This window comes from Coregonus lavaretus (assembly GCF_964263955.1).
Source record: "Coregonus lavaretus genome assembly, chromosome: 24".
Taxonomy (NCBI): Eukaryota; Metazoa; Chordata; class Actinopteri; order Salmoniformes; family Salmonidae; genus Coregonus; species Coregonus lavaretus.
Window position 1 is genome coordinate 17,679,096 of NC_140011.1, and position 19,171 is coordinate 17,698,266.

Genomic DNA, 19,171 nt, shown 5'->3' on the forward strand with positions numbered 1-19,171 from the left:
TGAGGGAGGTCGATATGTTTTTTCATGAGCATGGCCTTATTTCTATTACAGCATATTGGGTGACTGCCATTCATATTCCATTCACCCAGCTCAATGTAACATCGATAGGTTAAGGCTACTACTTGATACTCAAATTTTCCCTATCCCCTCATTAGTTTGCTACAACCTAGCCTATGAATTAAAGTTTACAATGTAGGTGCACACAGGCTGAGAGAAAATGTTGAGGTGACAGACAGTGACTCATAGACAGACAGTGACACATTCAATACCGCCTTGCACACTCTTGCCTGCATCTAGCTGATCTAGGGTGTAATCATTAGTCCAACAGTTGCAAACAAGAGTTTCTATTAGAAAAATTCAGGTATGTTTATCCCCGCTTCGTTCCGTTTGCTTCCGTTTAAGAAGCGTTTTTCAACAGCATCGGCGGAATGAATACACCCCTGATCACATGCAAACACTGTTCACTTTCATAACAGCCACGTTGTATTCCTTCTCGCATCTATGCACTCTTCTCCTCTCACCTTTTCCCTTCCCTTCCGGACTTCAATGCACAACACATCAGCTGTATGTGACCAGGCGAAAAAAACGTTCCTAGCCAAACCATATCATAACTGCTACACACAGCCTACATCGTTGTCACCATATTAGCTAAAGTAACGTCATAGTCAACATAGCTAAAAGAACTAACGTGTTAGTAAACCCGCTACAATCATGCAGTACAGTGTACAGTCAGTAAGCAGTTTAGCAGTTACACTACGTGCCCCAGTGGCAATAAATTAGTAAAACCAAAAGCTTACCTTGACTTGGAAGAGTTCCAGTGTTGTGTTGGATAGTCATAGCCAGCTAGCTAACATAGCATCCCTCTGTTTGAGCCTGGTGTTTGAGTAGGCAAAACTAGCTAGCTGCATTTGCTAGCTAAGTAAGTGAAAGTGAATAAAAAAATACGAAATATCTCTCTCTCTCTCTCTCTCTCTTGCTTCTCCTTAATTTTTGAATATATTAATTTGTTCAAAACTGTTCAACTATTGTCTTTCTCTCTCTTTGAGTCAAATACTCACCACATTATGCACTGCAGTGCTAGCTAGCTGTAGCTTATGCTGTGTGTACTAGATTCGTTCTCTGATCCTATGATTGGGTAGACAATATGTCAGTTTTTGCTGCAAGAGCTCTGATAGGTTGGAGGACGTCCTCCGGAAGTTGTCATAATTACTATGGAAGTCTATGGAACCATGATCCTCCTAGGTTTTGTATTGAAGTCAATGTACCTAGAGGAGGACGGAAGCTAGCTGTCCTCCGGCTACACCAAGGTGCTACCCTACAGAGTGCTGTTGAGTCTACTGTAGACCTTCATTGCAAAACAGTGTGTTTTAATCAATTATTTGATGACATGGGAATATATTTAGTATAGATTTATCTAAAATGATAACTTTTTTAATGTTTCGCTATTTTTATGTTTATGAAATTCACTGAGGAGGATGGTCCTCCCCTTTCTCCTCGGAGGAGCCTCCACTGGTCCAGATGGGATGAGAGAAAGGCATGGATAAGTTGCTCAGCTGCAGGCTGTGCCAGCATAGGTTGTGACCTGGCAATGTTCTGTAGATGGAAAAATGAATATTTGGTCACACTTTGATTATGGCCTCAAACGAGAGCTGACTGTCAAATATCACACCCAGGTTGCAAACCTCACTGGAGGCAATACCTTGATACCATCATTATTGAGGCTGTAGCGTAGCTGCTGGTGTTGTTAATGATGGTGCAAGTGCCAATCAGGACAACCTCTGTCTTTTTGCATCCACACTTTGATATCCTGCAGGCAACTGACCAGGAGTGCAATGGCATTGGCAGTGGCAGTGTTTGTGGAGGCATACAGCTGAGTGTCGTCAGTATAAAAGTGAAAGCCCAGTCCGTGTTTCCTCAAGATGTTTCCCACTGGCAGCATGTAGATAAAAAAACTGTAGTGGCCCTAGGGCCATGCCTTGAGGGACCCCCTGGCAGACCACCACTGCGTCTGACCTACTAGGGCTGAGGGCTACAAACTGGGATTACACATCTGGCTAAACGATTACTGTAGCTCTGCTGGAATCACTTTTATAGATAACTTTGACACCTTCTGGAAACAGAAGATACTCTACAGGAATGACAGAGTCCATCCAAATCATCTTGGCTCCTAGACTCTGTCCACTCATTTCAAGGCTGCGTTGAAACAATGATTTATCAATGACCCAAGACCAGCTCAGTTAATCCCTACCATTGTGACAATGAGTCGTCATAATGCTGCATTAAATGTACATTATCCTAGGGGCGTAGACAGACACAATGTAATTAACTACAGGTTCATCTGCCTCACCTAAAGCCCATTCTTGTGAGAAGCTGCTATAAACCACCAAGTGCTAACAGTCAGTATCTGGATAATATGTGTGAAATTCTTGATAATGTATGTGATATCAACAGAGAAGAACATTTTCTGGGTGATTTAAATATTTACTGGCTCTCATCAAGCTGCCCACTCAAGAAAAAACGTCAAACTGTAACCAGTGCCTGCAACCTGGTTCAGGTTGTTAGTCAACCTACCAGGATATTTACAAACAGCACAGGAATGAAATCATCAACATGTTTTGATCACATCTTTACTAATGATGCAGAAATGTGCTTTAAAGCAGTATCCAAATCCATTGGATGTAGTGATCACAATATAGTAGCCATATCTAGGAAAACCAAAGTTCCAAAGGCTGGGCCTAATATAGTGTATAGTTCATACAGTTTTGTAGTGATTCCTATGTTGATGATGTAAATAATATTTGCTGGTCTGTGGTGTGTAATGAGGAGCAACCAGACGCTGCACTTGACACATTTATGAAATTGCTTATTCCAGTTACTAATAAGCACGCACCCATTAAGAAAATGACTGTAAAAACTGTTAAATCCCCTTGGATTGATGAGGAATTGAAAAATGGTATAGTTGAGAGGGATGAGGCAAAAGGTATGGCAAATAAGTCTGGCAGCCCAACTGATTGGCAAACATACTGCAAATTAAGAAGTAATGTGACTAAACTAAATAAAAAGAAAAAGAAACTATACTATGAAACAAAAATAAATGACATAAAGAATGATAGTAAAAAGCTTTGGAGCACCTTAAATTAAATTTTGGGGAAAAAGGCAAACTCAGCATCATTCATTGAATCAGATGGCTCATTCATCACAAAACCCACTGATATTGCCAACTACTTTAATGACTTCTTCACTGGCAAGATAAGCAAACTTAGGTATGACATGCAAGCAACAAATGCTGACACTACACATCCAAATATATATGACCAAATTATGAAAGACAAGAATTGCACTTTTGAATTCCGTAAAGTTTGTTTGGAAGAGGTGAAAAAAGTATTGTTGTCTATCAACAATGACAAGCCACCGGGGTCTGACAATCTGGATGGGAATTTACTGAGGATAATAGCGGACGATATTGCCACTCCTATTTGCCACATCTTCAATTTAAGCCTACTAGAAATTGTGTTTCCCTCAGGCCTGGAGGGAAGCTAAAGTCATTCCACTACCCAAGAATAGTAAAGCCCCCTTTACTGGCTCAAATAGCCGACCAATCAGCCTGTTTCCAACCCTTGGTAAACTTATGGGAAAAATGGTGTTTGACCAGATACGATGCTATTTCACAGTAAACAAACTGACAACAGACTTTCAGCACGCTTATAGGGAAGGACACTCAACAAGCACAGCACTTACACAAATGACTGATGGTTGGCTGAGAGAAATTGATGATAAAATGATTGTGGGGGCTGTCTTGTGTCTCTGCTGCTGAAAAAACGTATGTGTTATGGCTTTACACCCCCTGCTATAATGTGGATAAGAGTTACTTGTCTAACAGAACACAGAGGGTGTTCTTTAATGGAAACTTCTCAAACATAATTCAGGTAGAATCAGGAATTCCCCAGGGTAGCTGTTTAGGCCCCTTACTTTTTTTCCATCTTTACTAACGACATGCCCCTGGCTTTGAGAATAGCCAGTGTGTCTATGTACGCAGATGACTCAACACTATACACGTCAGCTACTACAGCAACTGAAATAACTGCAACACTTAACAAAGAGCTGCAGTTAGTTTCGGAATGGGTAGCAAGGAATAAGTTAGTCCTAAATATTTCCAAAACTAAAAGCATTGTATTTGGGAAAAATCATTCACTAAACCCTAAACCTCAACTACATCTCGTAATGAATAATGTGGAAATAGAGAAAGCTGAGGTGACTAAACTGCTTGGAGTAACCCTGGATTGTAAACTGTCATGGTCAAAACATATTGATACAACAGTAGCTAAGATGGGGAGAAGTCTGTCCATAATAAAGTGCTGCTCTGCCTTCTTAACAACACTATCAACAAGGCAGGTCCTACAGGCCCTAGTTTTGTCACAACTGGACTACTGTTCAGTAGTGTGGTCAGGTGCCACAAAGAGGGACTTGGAAAATTGCAGTTGGCTCAGAACAGGGCAGCACAGCTGGCCCTTAAAAGTACACAGAGAGCTAACATTAATGACATGCATGTCAATCTCTCATGGCTCAAAGTGAAAGAGAGATTGACTTCATCACTACTTGTTTTTGTAAGAGGTGTTGACAAGCTGAATGTACCGAGCTGTCTGTTTAAAATACTAGCACACAGCTCGGACACCCATGCATACCCCACAAGACACGCTACCAGAGGTCTCTTCACAGTCCCCAAGACCAGAACAGACTATGGGAGGCACACAGTACTACATAGAGCCATGACTACACGGAACTCTATTCCACATCAGGTAACTGATGCAAGCAGTAGAATCAGATTTTTTTTTTAAACAGGTAAAATACACCTTATGGAACAATGAGGACTGTGAAGAGACACACACAAAGGTACAGACACATGCATATGCACACATTGTGATATTGTTGTATGGTGGTATTAAACATTTTGTATTGTAGATATGTAGTGGTGTAATAATGTTATATGATGTACTGTTTTATCTTTTGTTTTATATGTAATGTAAGTGCTTTAATATGTTTGGACCCTAGGAAGAATAATGGGGATCCCTAATAAATACAAATACAAAGGCCACCTTCCCTTAATTGGCCTGTACAAGCTGTTGGTCAATAGGTGTTATTTTATGTGTTATCTAATCAATGGAATCCTCACCCTATGGCCAACTATGGAGAGTAGGATTGATCCAGGATATTTTAGTAGGATAGAGAGGGCACCTGAACTGTGGTGATTGATAGTAATGCCTTTATAAACAAATCTCAGGCCAATGTCAATGCTGCAGTCTACCCACTGCAATACTGAGATTCTCTGTCTTTACACAATCTGAGGCTGTATAGTGTACTACTTTAGGGACTACCTTTTATATAGGGAATTGGGTGTCATTTGGGATGCACACAGAGAATTATGATGCAGTTATTTCATGGGTAACTATTTATATTAAGGTCCCTTAGTAAACCATTATAAACAGTTTGTAAAGAGTTTACTTACCATTTAATAATCATTGTTACTACATTTGTAAATGTCAAAAAGCAATCTCTAAATAGTAATACTATTTTAATTAACTTCTACAGGATCGGTGTCCCGTATACGGGATGGTTGAGCTAACGTGCGCTAATGTGATTAGCATGACTGTTGTAAGTAATAGCAAACTTTCCAGGACATAGACATGTCTTATATGGGCAGAAAGCTTACATTCTTGTTAATCTAACTGCACTGTCAACAACAAAAAACGTATCACGGCAACTGGTTTGATACATTCACCTCTGAAGGTAAATAATGTACTTACATTCAGTAATCTTGCTCTGATTTGTCATCCTAAGGGTCCCAGAGATAAAATGTAGCATAGTTTTGTTTGATCAAATCAATTTTTATATTCAAATGTAGGAACTGGGTTCTACAGTTTGAACCCCTGCTGTCTCTGGCTCCACACCCACCCCACCCGGCCATCTAGATGTGTGAAAGTTAGTGTATAAGCTAATGGTCCATCATGTATGACATTCCTGGGAGTGTGTAAGCTTAAATGTTGTATTACCATATCATTTTTTGTATGTTCTTTATAGTTATGTACTTGAAAATGTATCAATTGACCAATTCGGCAAATCTGGGCAGACTTGATACAAAACAGTCCAGTATTGCAATGCTTCACTGGATCAATTTGAATTTTTGTACACACACTGCTGCCATCTAGTGCCCAAAATCGAAATTGCGACTAAACTGCAATATTATATTGTGGCCTTTCTCTTGCATTTCAAAGATGATAATAAAAAATAAAATAAAAACGCATGTTATGTTTATTTATTATCTTTTACCAGCTCTAATGTGTTATATTCTCCTACATTAATTTCACATTTCCACAAACTTCAAAGTGTTTCCTTTCAAATGGTATCAAGAATATGCATATCCTTGCTTCAGGTCCTGAGCTACAGGCAGTTAGATTTGGGTATGTCATTTTAGGCGAAATTTGAAAAAAAGGGTTCGATCCTTAAGAGGTTAAACTGCCTTTTTTCATCAGCATGCTAGGCCAGCTAATGCTAAAACAGAAGCAGCCCAATGCTAGGCGTCGCATTTTCATAGAATCCAATGGGCTGTTTTAGCGTCAGCTAGCCGAGCATGCTGACAAATAAGGCAATTTAATGACAATAGTGTTAATAAAAGGGACGTTAATATAAAGTGTGACCATTTCATGGAGAGCTCATGGGTAGTTCAAATTACAGGTTCTTGCAGACACATAAATATAAGTCAACATGGAATAAAATAAGTGTGTAACAGTACAGCATATCTAGTTGGATTAGAGTCAAGTAATCTACTGTAGCGTATCGTACCAGTACATACCTGTGAGTACAGTGAAGCTAGTGAGATTAATGCCTTGCTATATTGTGTATGGGGCTGAATTAAACAGCTGCTTCTTCAGGCAGACAGACAGAGGAGACAGACAGACATATATTTTACATTTTAGTCATTTAGCAGACACTCATATCCAGAGCGACTTACAATTAGTGCATTAATCTTAAAATAGGTGCGACATCACATCACAATCGTATCAAGTACATTTTCCCCCAACAAAGTATTTATCAGCAAAGTCAGTACTAGTGGGGGGGTATGTTATTGGTATTTATTAGGATCCCCATTAGCCGCTGCAAAAGCATCAGCTACTCTTCCTGGGGTCCACATGAAACATGACATAGAACAGAGAATTATTAGTCAAGGACTGAAATATATACATTTAAAACGTCACATATAGCCTACATATCAGTACATAAACACAATATCTAGGTCTAATACATAGTACAGTGCAAATTACAAGACAAGATATATAAAATGGCTGTGTCTCTTCACAGTCCCCTTTGTGCAGTAAGGTGTTCTTTTATCTTTTTTTGAAAACTGGTTTTATTGGGGGTAGGGTGGGGAGGGGGGTGCCGTGAGAGTTATGTACGATACTCTTTAAAGAGGTAGGGTTTCAGACGTTTTCAAGAGATGGGCAGGGACTCCGCTGTCCTGACTTTAGGGGGAAGCTTGTTCAACCATTGGGGTGCCAGGACAGAGAAGAGTAGGGTTGAAGTGGCAGAGTCAGGAGACAGGAGGGAGAAGGATTTAGCAGAGGGAAGAGAGGATAGGACAGAAGAGGACAGAGTAGCGGGGGAGAAAGGGCGAAGATTCCGGCAGCTCATGACAATCTGGGTAGGGGCTGAGTGGGGAGGGTTTGAGGAGAGATGGAGAGAAAAGGAAACAAAGTATTGATCAGAGACATGGAGGGGGTTGCAGTGAGATTAGTAGGTGAATAGCCTCTAGTCAAATAAAATAAAATAAAATGTTATTGGTCACATATACAGTGGGGAGAACAAGTATTTGATACACTGCCGATTTTGCAGGTTTTCCTACTTACAAAGCATGTAGAGGTCTGTAATTTTTATCATAGGTACACTTCGACTGTGAGAGACGGAATCTAAAACAAAAATCCAGAAAATCACATTGTATGATTTTTAAGTAATTAATTTGCATTTTATTGCATGACATAAGTATTTGATACATCAGAAAAGCAGAATTTAATATTTGGTACAGAAACCTTTGTTTGCAATTACAGAGATCATACGTTTCCTGTAGGTCTTGACCAGGTTTGCACACACTGCAGCAGGGATTTTGGCCCACTCCTCCATTCAGACCTTCTCCAGATCCTTCAGGTTTCGGGGCTGTCGCTGGGCAATATGGACTTTCAGCTCCCTCCAAACATTTTCTATTGGGTTCAGGTCTGGAGACTGGCTAGGCCACTCCAGGACCTTGAGATGCTTCTTACGGAGCCACTCCTTAGTTGCCCTGGCTGTGTGTTTCGGGTCGTTGTCATGCTGGAAGACCCAGCCACAACCCATCTTCAATGCTCTTACTGAGGGAAGGAGGTTGTTGGCCAAGATCTCGCGATACATGGCCCCATCCATCTTCCCCTCAATACGGTGCAGTTTTCCTGTCCCCTTTGCAGAAAAGCATCCCCAAAGAATGATGTTTCCACCTCCATGCTTCACGGTTGGGATGGTGTTCTTGGGGTTGTACTCATCCTTCTTCTTCCTCCAAACACGGCGAGTGGAGTTTAGACCAAAAAGCTCTATTTTTGTCTCATCAGACCACATGACCTTCTCCCATTCCTCCTCTGGATCATCCAGATGGTCATTGGCAAACTTCAGACGGGCCTGGACATGTGCTGGCTTGAGCAGGGGAACCTTGCGTGCGCTGCAGGATTTTAATCCATGACGGCGTAGTGTGTTACTAATGGTTTTCTTTGAGACTGTGGTCCCAGCTCTCTTCAGGTCATTGACCAGGTCCTGCCGTGTAGTTCTGGGCTGATCCCTCACCTTCCTCATGATCATTGATGCCCCACGAGATGAGATCTTACATGGAGCCCCAGACCGCGGGTGATTGACCGTCATCTTGAACTTCTTCCATTTTCTAATAATTGCGCCAACAGTTGTTGCCTTCTCACCAAGCTGCTTGCCTATTGTCCTGTAGCCCATCCCAGCCTTGTGCAGGTCTACACTTTTATCCCTGATGTCCTTAACACGGCTCTCTGGTCTTGGCCATTGTGGAGAGGTTGGAGTCTGTTTGATTGAGTGTGTGGACAGGTGTTTTTTATACAGGTAACGAGTTCAAACAGGTGCAGTTAATACAGGTAATGAGTGGAGAACAGGAGGGCTTCTTAAAGAAAAACTAAAAGGTCTGTGAGAGCCGGAATTCTTACTGGTTGGTAGGTGCAAATTAATTACTTAAAAATCATACAATGTGATTTTCTGGATTTTTGTTTTAGATTCCGTCTCTCACAGTTGAAGTGTACCTATGATAGAATTACAGACCTCTACATGCTTTGTAAGTAGCGAAATGCTAGTGTTCCTAGCTCCAACAGTGCAGTAGTATCTAACAATTCACAACAATACACAAATCTAAAAGTAAAATAATGGAATTAAGAAATATATACAGTGGATATAAAAATTCTACACACCCCTGTTAAAATGCCAGGTTTTTGTGATGTAAAAGAATGAGACAAAGATAAATAATGTCAGAACTTTTTCCACTGTTAATGTGACCTATAATGTGAACAATTCAATTGAAAAACAAACTGAAATCTTTGAGGGGGAAAAATGAAAAAGAAAAACCTTACAATAACCTGGTTGCATACGTGTGCACTCTTATAACTGGGGATGTGGCTGTGTTCAGAATTAACCAATCACATTCAAACTCATGTTAAATAGAAGTCATTACACACCTGCCATCATTTAAAGTGACTCTGATTAATCACAACTAAAGTTCAGCTGTTCTAGTAGGATTTTCCGGACATTTTCTTAGTTGCATCTCAGAGCAAAAGCCATGGTCCGCAGAGAGCTTCCAAGGCATCAGATGGATCTCATTGTTGAAAGATATCAGTCAGGAGAAGGGTACAAAATAATTTCCAAAGCATTACATATACCATGGAACACAGTGAAGACAGTCATCATCAAGTGGAGAAAATATGGCACAACAGAGACATTACCAAGAACTGGACGTCCCTCCAAAATGTATGAAAAGACGAGAAGAAAAATGGTCAGGGAGGCTTCCAAGAGGCCTACAGCAACATTAAAGGAAATGCAGGAATTTCTGGCAAGTGCTGGCTGTGTGCTACATGTGACAACAATCTCCCGTATTCTTCATATGAATGGGCTATGGGTAGGGTGGCAAAACGGAAGCCTTTTCTTACAAAGAAAAACATCCAAGCCCGGCTGAAGTTTGCAAAAACAAACATCAAGTCCCCCAAAAGCAAGTGGGAAAATGTGTTATGGTCTGATGAAACCAAGGTTGAACTTTTTGGCCATAATTCCAAAAGGTATGTTTGGCGCAAAAACAACACTGCACATCACCTAAAGAACACCATACCCACCGTGAAGCATGGTGGTGGCAGCATCATGCTTTGGGGCTGTTTTTCTTCAGCTGGAACCGGGGCCTTAGTCAGGGTGGAGGGAATTATGAACAGTTCCAAATACCAGGCAATTTTGGCACAAAGCCTTCAGGCGTCCGTTAGAAAGTTGAAGATGAAGAGGAAGTTCACCTTTCAGCACGACAACGACCCAAAGCACACATCCAAATCCACAAAAGCATGGCTTCACCAGAAGAAGATTAACGTTTTGGAATGGCCCAGCCAGAGCCCAGACCTGAATCCAATTGAACATCTCTGGGGTGATCTGAAGAGGGCTGTGCACAGGAGATGTCCTCGCAATCGGACAGATTTGGAGCGCTTTTGCAAAGAAGAATGGGCAAATATTGCCACGTCAAAATGTGCCATGCTAATAGACTCCTACCCAAAAAGACTGAGTGCTGTAATAAAATCAAAAGGTGCTTCAACAAAGTATAAGTTTAAGGGTGTGCACACTTATGCAACCAGGTTATTGTGAGTTTTTAATTTTTAATTTTTCCCCCTCAAAGATTTCAGTTTGTTTTTCAATTGAATTGTTCACGTTATAGGTCACATTAAAGGTGGAAAAAGTTCTGACATTGTCACGCTCTGGCTCCGGGACTTTGTATGTTGAGCCAGGGTGTGTTCGTTTCGTGGTGTTCTGTTTGGTTGGGTTGTTCTATGTGGTTGTATTTCTTTGTTTGAATGAGTGACTCCCAATCAGAGGTAACGAGTGTCAGCTGTTGGCTCGTTGTCTCTGATTGGGAGCCATATTTAAACTGTTTGTTTTCACCTTGTGTTTGTGGGTTTTTGTTCCGTGTTCAGTCAGTGTTACTGTGGACTTCACGATCGTGTTTTGTTTTGTACTTGTGCTTTAACTAATTAAAGTCATGTTCGTTTCACACGCTGCGCCTTGGTCTACTTCGCTACTAGACGATCGTGACAGAAAAACCCACCATACAAAGACCAAGCAGCGTGTCCAGGAACACACGCAGGAGGTGACGCTGGTGGATGTCCTCCTCGGTTGGGGGCAGATTACCGAGGAGGAGGCCGTCCGGTACCGGAGGGCGATGAAGGGGGAGACCCAGGCAGGAGTGGAGAAGCGGCGTCAACCGGGCCGTGGTCGGAAAGGCGAGAGGCACCCCCAAGAATTTTTTAGGGGGGGCACACGGCATGGGCGACTGGGCAGCAGGAGGCTGCCACAGGGCGGATTGGGAGATTAAGAGAGGAGGCCACCGGCTTTTGGGGGCCAGAAGGCAGGTTGGCGGAGCCTGGATGGAGAGCAGAGCCAACTCCCCGTACTCAGGCATGGCAGCATGAGACTGGGCAGGTTCCGCGGTATGCGGAGATGCGCACTGTGCCGCGAGTGGTCCGGCATAGTCCGGTACGTCCTGTGCGAGCACCCCGCACGGGTTGTGCAAAGGTGGGCATGCAGCCAGGACGGAGTGTGCCGGCTCAGCGCTCGCGGCCTCCAGTGCCTCTCCTCGGTCCCGGATATCCTGTGCCAGTGTCACGTGCTGTTATGCCAGTACGGGTACACAGCCCTGTACGTCCTGTGCTGATGCCTCACACAGAGTGTGTGAAGGTAGGCATTCAGCCAGGACGGGTTGTGGCAGCTCTTCACTCCAGGTCTCCTATCCGTCTCCATAGCCCAGTCCGGCCTGTTCCTGCTCCACGCACGAAGCCTACGGTGTGCGTTGCCAGCCCTGTTCGGCCTGTCCCTGCTCCACGCACCAAGCCTACGGGGTGCGTCGTCAGCCCAGCCCGGCCTGTCCCTGCTCCACGCACCAAACCTACGGTGTGCGTCGCCAGCCCTGCCCGGCCTGTTCCTGCTCCACGCACCAAACCTACGGGGTGCGTCGTCAGCCCAGCCCGGCCTGTCCCTGCTCCACGCACCAAACCTACGGTGTGCGTCGCCAGCCCTGCCCGGCCTGTTCCTGCTCCACGCACCAAACCTACGGGGTGCGTCGTCAGCCCAGCCCGGCCTGTCCCTACTCCACGCACCAAGCCTACGGGGTGCGTCGTCAGCCCGGCCCGGCCTGTCCCTGCTCCACGCACCAAACCTACGGTGTGCGTCGCCAGCCCTGCCCGGCCTGTTCCTGCTCCACGCACCAAGCCTACGGGGTGCGTCGTCGGCCTGGTCCAGCTCGTTCCTGCTACTCGCACCAAGCCAAGGGTGCGAGTCGTCAGCCTGATCCAGCCCGTTCCTGCTACTCGCACCAAGCCAAGGATGCGAGTCGTCAGCCTGGTGAGGTCCGTTCCGGCTCCACGCACCAAGCCAAGGGTGCGTATCGTCAGCCAGGTCCGGTCCGTTCCTGCCTCACGCGCCAAGCCAGGGGTGCGCGTCGTCAGTCCGGTGCCTGATCAGGTCAGCTACTCCACTACGGAGTTTGAGCAATCCGCTCCGTCTATGTCCGGTCCAGATCCAGCCAGCGGGGTCAGACCGGACCGGGGGCGCTACGGGGGGATTGTGGAAGGGTGGTGGTCAAGCCCGGAGCCGGAGCCGCCTCCGAGGAGAAATGCCCACCCAGCCCTCCCCTGTTTGGGGTTTTGAGGCGCGGTCGCAGTCCGCGCCTTTAGGGGGGGGGTACTGTCACGCTCTGGCTCCGGGACTTTGTATGTTGAGCCAGGGTGTGTTCGTTTCGTGGTGTTCTGTTTGGTTGGGTTGTTCTATGTGGTTGTATTTCTTTGTTTGAATGAGTGACTCCCAATCAGAGGTAACGAGTGTCAGCTGTTGGCTCGTTGTCTCTGATTGGGAGCCATATTTAAACTGTTTGTTTTCACCTTGTGTTTGTGGGTTTTTGTTCCGTGTTCAGTCAGTGTTACTGTGGACTTCACGATCGTGTTTTGTTTTGTACTTGTGCTTTAACTAATTAAAGTCATGTTCGTTTCACACGCTGCGCCTTGGTCTACTTCGCTACTAGACGATCGTGACAGACATGATTTCTTTGTCTCATTCTTTTGCATCACAAAAACCTGGCATTTTAACAGGGGTGTGTAGACTTTTTATATCCACTGTAAATATTAGGACGAGCAATGTCAGAGTGGCATTGACTGAAATACAATAGCATAGAATACAGTATATAAAGACAGTATGAGATGAGTAAAGCAGTATGTAAACATAATTAAAGTGACTAGTATTACATTATTAAAGTGGCCAGTGATTCCAAGTCTCCAACCCTGCACCTTAGGGCAGCAGCCACTAAGGTGCAGGGTTGAGTAGCCGGGTGGTAGCCGGCTACTGATGGCTATTTAACAGTCTGATGGCCTTGAGATAGAAACTGTTTTTCAGTCTCTCGGTCCCAGCTTTGATGCACCTGTACTGACCTCGCCTTCTGGATGATAGTGCGGTGAACAGGCCGTGGCTCGTGTAGTTGATGTCCTTGATGAACTTTTTGGCCTTCCTGTGACATTGGGTACTATATGTGTCCTGGAGGGCAGGCAGTGTGCCCCCAGTGATGCATTGGGCAGACCGCACCACCCTCTGAAGAGACCTGCGGTTGCGGGCGGTGCAGTTGCCGTACCAGGCGGTGATACAGCCCGACAGGATGTTCTCAATTGTGCATCTGTAAAAGTGTGTGAGGGTCTTAGGGGCCAAGACAAAATTTTTCAGCCTCCTGAGGTTGAAGAGGCGCTGTTGCACCTTCTTCGCCACACTGTCTGTGGGGGTGGACCATTTCAGATTGTCAGTGATGTGTACGCCAAGGAACTTGAAGCTTTCCACCTTCTCCACTGCAGTCCCGTTGATGTGGATAGGGCCGTGCTCCCTCTGCTGTTTCCTGCAGTCCACGATCAGCTCCTTCATTTAGTTGACGTTGAGGGAGAGGTTATTTTCCTGGCACCATTCTGCCAGGGCCCTCACCTCCTCCCTGTACACTGTTTCGTCATTGTTGGTAATCAGGCCTACTACTGTTGTGTCGTCTGCAAACTTGATGATTAAGTTGGAGGCATGCATGGCCACTCAGTCATGGGTGAACAGGGAGTACAGGAGGGGGCTGAGCACGCACCCTTGTGGGGCCCCTGTGTTGAGGATCAGCGAAGTGGAGGTGTTGTTTCCTACCTTCACCACCTGGGGGCGGCCTGTCAGGAAGTCTAGGACCCAGTTGCACAGGGCAGGGTTCAGACCCAGTGCCCCGAGGTTAATGATGAGCTTGGAGGGTACTATGGTGTTGAATGCTGAGCTATAGTCAATGAACGTAGGTATTCCTCTTGTCCAGATGGGATAGGGCAGTGTGATGGCGATTGCATCGTCTGTGGATCTATTGGCGCGGTGAAGATGAGGTGAAGATGAGTGGGAGGTGACTGGGAAAGGATGAGGTCAAAAGAGGAAAGAGGTGGAAAGAAATGAATTGAAGTCATGCGTTGGGAGGTTAAAGTCGCCCTGTACGATGAGTGATGAACCATCATCAGGAAATGAGCTCATCAAGGTGTCAAGCTCATTGAGGAACTCTCCAAGGGCACCTGGTGGACGATAGATGACAACAATGTTAAGCTTGAGTGGACAAATGACAGTGACTGCATGGAATTCAAATGAGGAGATAGACAGTTGAGAGAGGGGGAGAAGAGAAAATCTCTGAACCTCATTGACCACGAATCGACAGTTCCAAACGCTGCCGGACACTAGGAATTCCACATGGGTTGTGCACGCAGGGTACACTAAATTAGAAGCGTTGCAGCCACGGGGTGGGGAGCGTCTGTAAAACCTACAGGGAGAGGAGCGAACTGGGATGGGAAACACACATACTTGCTAGAGCTACAAAAGAGCAAAATGAGATCATCAGAAAATAACTAGGTAAGATACTCATGTGAGAGAGTGGTGTGGAGCCTTTCTCTCTTTCCTTCCTCGAATAACGTCTTCGTCTCTGTGACAATACCGCCGCATACAGCTGCCGCTGAAAAAACAGGGGACACTGAAGTACTAGCACTAATTGCCTAGCCGAGGTGAAACACACACCTCCCAGCACTGATTGGTGATTGCCTGGCAGAGGTGAAGACAACACTGCCTACAATACAACACGCCCACAAATTAGCAAGACAGTTACACAAATAGGCATGAACCTAATCTAAGTCCACAACAACAGTCACAAGTACTGAGAAATCAGACCGTTCAAACAGCAATGATTAAGTAGGGTACTAGGTAAAAGACAGCACTTAAATTAAATTACCCTAGCAAGACAATACCAACAGCTACTTATTGAATAAAAAAATATACTTGCTGTACTTGTAGGAGCTGATGTCCTTCCAAAGTATAGATGACGCACTAAGACTGGGGCTCCTTAAAGGCTCCTTAAATAGTCAGGGAAGACCGATAAGGCCACTCCCTCTTAAATCACCAAACAGTTACCAAGAGCTATTACACAAATTAGCCTGAAACTAATTAGTCCACAACGACAGTCACAAGTATAGCATACCCGTCAGATACAGATGTCAAGCAGATATTGTACATTGACCAACTGCAAACATTCGAGGACACCTGATACACCTTGCTTTTACTTATACGTCTTTGTTTCTCTTTCCCTCTCTGAATGTGTGTGTGTGCATGCGTGCGTGTGTTCTTGTGTGTGTGTGTGTGTGCAGGCCAATGATGCCTCGGGGAACACCTGGAACTGGCTCTACTTCATCCCCCTCATCATCATCGGATCCTTCTTCATGCTCAACCTGGTCTTGGGTGTCTTATCAGGGTAAGACTGACCCAAGACACACACACAAACACGCACTCACTCACACACTCACACACACTCATTCACTCACTCACTCACTCACTCACTCACTCACTCACTCACGACTTAACATACATACCACCCATTTTATTAGCTAGGACAGGATGACAACTAGAGCCACTTTCCCCTATACTGAACCACTCTATTGACAAGGTAAGTAGTTGGGGAGGTGTGTGTGGGCATAAAATGTGTGTGTGTGTGTACTTGTGCTCATGTACAGTGCATTCGGAAAGTACTCAGACCCCTTGACTTTTTCCACAATTTGTTACGTTACAACCTTATTCTAAAATGAATCAAATGTACAAACAATAACCAATAATGACAAAGCAAAAACCGATTTTTTGAAAAAATATCAATAAAAAATACAGATATATCACATTTACATAAGTATTCAGACCCTTTACTCAGTACTTTGTTGAAGCACCTTTGGCAGCGATTACAGCCTCGAGTCTTCTTGGGTATGACGCTACAAGCTTGGCACACCTGTATTTGGGGAGTTTCTCACATTCTTCTCTGCAGATCCTCTCAAGCTCTGTCAGGTTGGATGGGGAGCGTTGCTCCACAGCTATTTTCAGGTCTCTCCAGAGATGTTTGATTGGGTTCAAGTCCAGGCTCTGGCTGGGCCACTCAAGGACATTCAGAGACTTGTCCCGAAGCCACTCCTGCATTGTCTTGGCTGTGTGCTTAGGGCCGTTGTCCTGTTGGAAGGTGAACCTTCGCCCAAGTCTGAGGTCCTGAGTATTGTGGAGCAGGTTTCCATCAAGGATCTCTCTGTACTTTGCTCCGTTCATCTTTCCCTCGATCCTGACTAATCTACCAGTCCCTGCCGCTGAAAAATATCTCCACAGCATGATGCTGCCACCACCATGCTTCACCATAGGGATGGTGCCAGGTTTCCTCCAGACGTGACGCTTGGCATTCAGGCCAAAGAGTTCAATCTTGGTTTCATCAGACCAGAGAATCTTTGCCAGAGGTCTTTAGGTGCCTTTTGGAAAACTCCAAGTGGGCTGTCATGTGCCTTTTACTGAGGAGTGGCTTCCATCTGGCCACTCTACCATACAGGCCTGATTGGTGGAGTGCTGCAGAGATGGTTGTCCTTCTGGAAGGTTCTCCCATCTCCACAGAGGAACTCTAGAGCTCTGTTAGAGTGATCATCGGGTTCTTGTTCACCTCCCTGATCAAGGCCCTTCTCCCCCGATTGCTCAGTTTGGCCGGGCGGCCAGCTCAAGGAAGAATGTTGGTGGTTTCCAACTTCTTCCATTTAAGAATGATGGAGGCCACTATGTTCTTGGGGACCTTCAATGCAGCAGACATGTTTTGGTACCCTTCCCCAGAGCTGTGCCTCGACATAATCCTGTCTCTGAGCTCTACGGACATTTCCTTCAACCTCTGCTTGGTTTTTGCTCTGACATGCACTGTCAACTGTGGGACCTTATATAGAGAGGTGTATGCCTTTCCAAATCATGTCCAATCCAATTGAATTTACCACAGGTGGACTCCAATCAAGTTGTAGAAACATCTCAAGGATGATCAATGGAAACAGGATGCACCTGAGCTCATAGCAAAGGGTCTTAATACTTATGTAAATAAGGTATTTTTGTTTTCAATTTTCACCTAAAATGACATACCCAAATCTAACTGCCTGTAGCTCAGGACCTGATGCAAGGATATGCATATTCTTGATACCATTTGAAGGAAACACTTTGAAGTTTGTGGAAATGTGAAATTAATGTAGGAGAATATAACACATTAGATCTGGTCAAAGATAATACAAAACAAAAAAAATATGTTTTTTTTTTTCATTTTTTTTTTCATGATCTTTGAAATGTAAGAGAAAGGCCACAATATAATATTGCAGTTTAGGCGCAATTTAGATTTTGGCCACTAGATGGCAGCAGTGTGTGTGCATAGTTTCAGATGTATCCAGTGAAGCATTGCAATACCGGACTATTTTGTATCAAGTCTGCCCAAATGTGCCGAATTGGTCAATTGATACATTTTCAAGTACATAAATATAGAGGACATACAAAGATGATATGGTAATAGAAAATGTAAGTTTACACACTCCCAGGAATGTCATACATGATGGATCATTAGCTTATACACTAACTTTCACATATCTGGATGGCCGTGCGGGGTGGTTGTGGAGCCAGAGACAGCAGGGGTTCAAACTGTAGAACCCAGTTCCTACATTTGAATATAAAAATGGATTTTATCAAACAAAACTACGCTATATTTTATCTCTGGGACCCTTAGGATGACAAATCAGAGCAAGATTACTGAATATAAGTACATTATTTACCTTCAGAAGTGAATGTATCAAACCAGTTGCCGTGATACGTTTTTTGTTGTTGTGCACTCTCCTCAAACAATAGCATGGTATTTTTTCACTGTAATAGCTACTGTAAATTGGACAGTGCAGTTAGATTAACAAGAATTTAAGTATGTCCTGGAAAGTTTGCTGTTACTTCCAACAGTCATGCTAATCACATTAGCGCACGTTAGCGCAACCGTCCCGTATACGGGACACCGATCCCGTAGAGGTTAATACATTTGCAAAAATTTCTAAAAGCTCGTTTTCACTTTGTCATTATGGGGTATTGTGTGTAGATTGATGAGGAATTTTTTTTATTTAAGCAATTTTTGAATGAGGCTGTAACGTAACAAAATGTGGAAAAAGTCAAGGGGTCTGAATACTCGAATGCACTCCCCAGCCAGTTTATTAGGCACACCCATGTAGTACCGGGTCGGACCCCCCTTTGCCTCCAGAACAACCTGAATTCTTGGGGGCATTCTACAAGGTGTTGGAAACGTACCACAGGGATGTTGGTCCATGCTAACGAAATGGCATCACGCAGTTGCTGCAGATTGGACGGTGGTACATTTATGCTGTGAACAGCCTGTTACATCTCATCCCAAATATTCTCTATTGGGCTGAGGTCTGGGGACTGCGCAGGCCACTCAAGTAAACTGAACTCGCTGTCATGTTCCAGGCAAAGATTTTACACTCCTCAATTGTCCAGTGTTTGT

At 44.4% G+C, this 19,171-nt stretch overlaps 1 protein-coding gene across 1 annotated transcript in view; it reads left to right on the plus strand.

Annotated features, from left to right (window-relative positions):
• Window positions 1-19,171, plus strand: part of LOC311099282 (voltage-dependent N-type calcium channel subunit alpha-1B-like) — a gene marked incomplete at both ends in the record, with an annotated part of 253,927 nt that overhangs the window by 104,837 nt on the left and 129,919 nt on the right. Inside the window, one exon of the mRNA XM_084139992.1 lies at window positions 15,999-16,102. Within this exon, the coding sequence (XP_083996118.1) occupies window positions 15,999-16,102 (104 nt within the window). The remainder of the gene's footprint in view (window positions 1-15,998; window positions 16,103-19,171) is intronic.